Below are 4953 nucleotides of genomic sequence, written 5' to 3'. Positions count from 1 at the left end.
TCCCATTTCTTCATACCATAACAACGAAAACATTTCTTACAGTTCTACCAATCAAAAAAAAAACGTCTTTATTCTAAAAATATCTATTAAATTCGTTTTTGAGAAAATCATCTTTACTTATTCTAGAAATATACAGGGTTATTGGTAACAAGCGAAAAGGGGGTGATTCTACATAAAAAAAATTAATCGAAAAATATAGAATAAAAATTGTTCGTTTGAGGCTTTGTTTTCGAGAAAATCGACTCAAAATTTTCGCAAAGTACGCGTGCACCTGATCATGTCTCGTTATAACGGATCTCACTGTAGATCGTTTTCTCTATGGGACATATAATTAACAAAGTAATTTCTATATTTTCGATTTATTTTTTCATGTAGAATGAGACCCCTTTTCGCTTGTACCGCTAGTTACCGATCTCCCTGTATATTTAATTTTATAAGAAGAACGTTTGTGCCTTATTCTAGAAATATCATTTATGCTTATTGATAAGAAAAACATCTTTACCTTTTACTAGTAATATGTATTTAACCTTGTAAGAAGAACATTTTTACCTTATTCTAGAAATATCTGTTTACATCTATTTATATGAAAACACCTTTATTCTATGCTAATGTGAAAAATGTATTTATTATATTCTAGAAATACTCTCACTTCTTCATATCATAAAAACAGAGGACAGCATTTCTTATACTTTTACCTAACAAAAAAACATCTTCGTTTATCTTAGAATATTTAATTATACTTATAAGAAGGTCGTTTTTTCCTTTCCTAGTAAAGTCTCTTTTCTTTTGTCTATATAAGAAATCACGTATTTATTAACGTATTTATTTAAATAGAATTAAGAATACAAATATAATTATGTGTAAGGAAAACTAAAATGTACAAAATACAACAAAATACGAATACAGCTAAAGTAATAATTGGACCGTTTATTTTGAATGTGGTTTAAATTTATTTTTGAAAAAAAGAATGAGATATCATGTGATTCATGCTTTATTTAATGTAAACTTTTGATGTATAACTAGATCATGTTTAATTTCTTAAAAAAATTCTCATGTTTTATACAATTAAAAATTCGTCGATAAATGAATTTGCATTATCATCGATTATAAAAGTGATATAAGTCCAATTGACATAGGTAGGTGGTTTAGCAAATGGTTGCCGATCAGTAACGTGTTATTTTATTACCTTTGTTTTATATTATGTGTCATATTACGTGTCAAGAGGTACTAGTTACCTTATTCTATCTTTTTTCTTTTTTCTTAAAATGTATAACTTCATATTAACATCAGATAGTGATATAGGTAAGAACAAATGATAAATCAATATTATTTTATGACAATTGAAAATATTTATCTTATTTAATTTTAAATAAATTTACACAGAAATAAAGCCCATGAATATAAACAGAAGTATAATCTTGCAATCTTTAATTTCTCGTTTTCATCTACATTCTTACGCTATATAACAAACATTTTAGGAATGACGAAATAAATATGCTATGAAAAAAATATGGAAAATACTGCTGGAGTGAACAAAGGTTCTAGTCCAGATGTAATGAGAGATCTAATAGAGGTCTTTCCAAGAAATACTTTTTCAACTCCATAGCCTGCTACACTTCTCTCTCTCTCTCTCTTCCTCTCTCTATCTCTCGCGACCCTTATCATTTAAAACATATCTCGTCTTTATTCTTTGAACCACAAACTCTTGAGAAGAGACCCTTGAGGACCTCTTGAGAAGAGAGTATTTAGAGAAGAACCAAAAACTTCTCTAAATATTCTCGTCCAAATAAAGATCTATACAACGAAAAATCTCAAGAACGCATTGAATCGTATCACTCTCTAAGCTTATGGAACTGTGTACACAACAAGTCTCGAATTTCAGCCCCGTGGTAAACTCCACCGATTCACGCAGGGCGTTCAACATCTTCCAAATATTTTTATTTTATTGAAACATTAGTATAAGTTTCTTAAATACGTAAATATTACAATTAATAATATAATTTTCTTATATGCATGGGTCAGTACATGTCTTTGAATATTTTTTATAAAAACATATAAAAATCCAATGTAATAGACATATTTTGTCTTTATGAATTAAGTATATTTTATGAAGAAGCAAAATAAAAATGTGACAGTAATTTACTTGCTTTTGAATGGAGTCTTGTCAACTGCTTTTAATATATTCTACAGTGTTGTCTAATTCTTTTTTTTTTATGTATCTTGTAATAGCCAATGACAATTACTACCAACACATCTCTAGATGCCTCAAAAGACTCCATCCAAGAGACCTAGTAAAAAAATAATCTAAGCGAAATAAATAACAACAACGACGTTATCTCACTGGAGATACTGTCCACGTGCTATATTTTTTTACTTATATAATAATTTACCAAACGTCTACGAACAAATTGTAAAGTAGAATGGAGTTTAAATAAAAAAACATTTTATTCATCTCATATTTGAGTATAGTTTATTTGAGTGCAGTATACTACGTGAAATATTGACAAAGTTTTTTATTAACAAATAATAAAGATATATAAATATTCGAAAAAATAGAAGAAGTAATGTTATGTTGTTTGTAAATTTGAAAAAAATGTATGACAAGAAATAAATTAATACTAAATTCTTAAATTGGTAATAAAAAATAAACAATCGCCATATAAGCTATCCTATATTCTAATTGGAAAAAATTATAATACACAAAATAAAAAAATTTCATTAAAATCGGTTAAGTTGTTTTTCAAATAAATGTGTTTAAATTTAGCATACTAAATGATAATAATTAATTTGCCTAGTGCAGAATCCTTATAACACTTGCCAAGCTACTGTTTAACTCTTAAACTGTAAACCCTATCAAAAAACAATGTTTAATTATCACACGAAATTGTTATATATATATATATATATATATTTTTTAAATTATTGTTTTAAAAATTATTAAACTGGGGTCACTAAAATCATTGCAATCTGTAAACTAATTGTCAGAATGTCATGAAATTTTGACATACATCGTTTGAAGGTTGTTACAATCTAAAAATCATATTAGTCTGTCAACAGTGTTACCTTGTATGTGTCAATCCAGAGATTTATTAAGTTTTGTGTTATATGTTACTTGCAGTTAAATAATTAAAAATTGTTTTTCTAAAAAATTAAAAAATATTGATAAATGTTAAAAACTAGAATAGAAAGAAAAAAAATTTTATGACTGCTAATGGAAGACTAATAATGTTTACAAAAAAATATTGCATTAGAGTATTTTATAGTGAAACTTTTATTAAGGAATTCGTAACGATATAGAGTTCTATATTTGATATGATAGTATCGATATGAAAACAAGTATTATGTTTTGATGAAAACAGTTTCGTATTATTATTTCTTTTTCAATTATTCTTTGTGTATCCAATTAAAACATTTGTTGCTTCTCAACTAACCCTGCCGTTTTTTTTCCACATTTATTGCCATTTTTTGTGCCTGTTGTAAATCTTCTGGATAGAAGATGTCTAAGAAGATTTTTAAATTGCCATCTAACCCATCAATATATTCCTTTAATCCATTTCTCGTTTCAATCAATTCATTAGCTTTCTTTTGCAAGTCTGTTAACGCAGGATTAGTTTTAATAGATTCTAAAACATATTGTTGAGCTCGTTCAAATTTCATGGTATAGTTTATTACTGATTTTGATCTTTGAATGCATCTATTCCTATAAATTTTAGCGTTTGAAAATATTTTAGTATCTCCATAATAATATCGAAGATATTTGAAAAATGATTCTACCGTAGATATTACAAATTGATCAAGAAATATTTTTGCATCTCCAATTATTTTCTTTGCATAAACTAATTTGATGAAAAACATTTGTTCATTTTCGGAGATAAGATTTAACATCATTTGAACGTCGTAAATAAATCCTTCTACAGATCTATTACTTCCGTCGAAGTTATTTATAAGACCTAAATGTATCTTTAAACTATGAATTACTTTGGCTCGAGTATGAATACAAAAGTAAGGTTTGTTAATATCACTTGATTGTTCTACTGTGACATCTATTGGTCCGATCTCTTGTTTCATCACATCTTCGAAATAACCAGTAGATTCAAGCTCAAAAATTTTGTTAGCAGACTCAAATACATTGATTTCTTTATGTAAAATTTTTGTCGCGTTATTTAATAGATCAATACTCTCAGAAAGATTTTGCCAACTTTCTTTGAAAGATTTCTTTGTTATTTCATCATGTGCCACTTCTTGCTCCCTTGAGATTAGATTAATAAAGTATTTTCTATTTAATTTATTGATTGACATAAAAAAAGAAAGATCAAAATCAGAGTTTAATTAAAAATCTTAAGATTTATCAAATAAAATATGCATACACACACACACACACACACACACACACACACACGCGCCCCCCCCCCCCGCGCGCGTGCGCGCGTTAAAAATAATTGTTATGTACTTACCTTATTTTCTTTCTAAGATCCCTAAGAAACATTTTCTTCTGTTGAATTTAAACCTGTCGGATCTTAATTTCCACTTCTTTTTATTTTTTATCGATGCTTGTACAATGTTTTCTACGCCGTTACTATAATTGTTGAGTTCCAACTTGAAGTTTTTTTATAACTAAAGACAGTCAAAAGTATAAAGAAAAATTTTACACTAAAGTAGAAATCTTATTAAGAAATACATTAAGAAATACGAATTGAGAGTAAACACAAGAATGAGAATGAGAAAACACGAAAGGTATCCTTATATATATATATATACTAAATATATATACTAAAGGGATGAGAGAAGAGAGGAAAGAATTTTAGAATGCGTGATTCGAATGGTAGACGTTTGAAAGTTTCCTTGTGACAGGAATATCAACCAATTTTCTAAATCCAATTTAGTATTCAAAGTATTTATTCTGTCTTATTAATTCAATAAGCAAACTGCACGATATCTAATTAAAGTATCGAT

The 4953-nt window shown here is 27.3% G+C and overlaps 1 protein-coding gene across 1 annotated transcript; it reads right to left on the bottom strand.

The window, feature by feature from the left end:
• Positions 1–3314: 3314 nt before the first annotated feature.
• Positions 3315–4692, bottom strand: LOC149033532 (uncharacterized). The gene is made up of 2 exons (XM_089177043.1): positions 4455–4692; positions 3315–4276 (listed from the first exon to the last, which is right to left on the bottom strand). The coding sequence occupies exons 1-2, from the start codon at positions 4484–4486 to the stop codon at positions 3427–3429; spliced, it is 882 nt and encodes a 293-aa protein (XP_089033169.1). The 5' UTR covers positions 4487–4692; the 3' UTR covers positions 3315–3426.
• Positions 4693–4953: the final 261 nt, after the last annotated feature.

The sequence above is a fragment of the Polistes dominula genome, unplaced genomic scaffold (assembly GCF_049000335.1).
Source record: "Polistes dominula isolate Pdom_NZ unplaced genomic scaffold, Pdom_raw_medaka contig_516, whole genome shotgun sequence".
Lineage (NCBI taxonomy): Eukaryota > Metazoa > Arthropoda > Insecta > Hymenoptera > Vespidae > Polistes > Polistes dominula.
The sequence above is the reverse complement of the archived record's forward strand: the minus strand, read 5'-3'. Positions and strand labels throughout refer to the sequence as shown.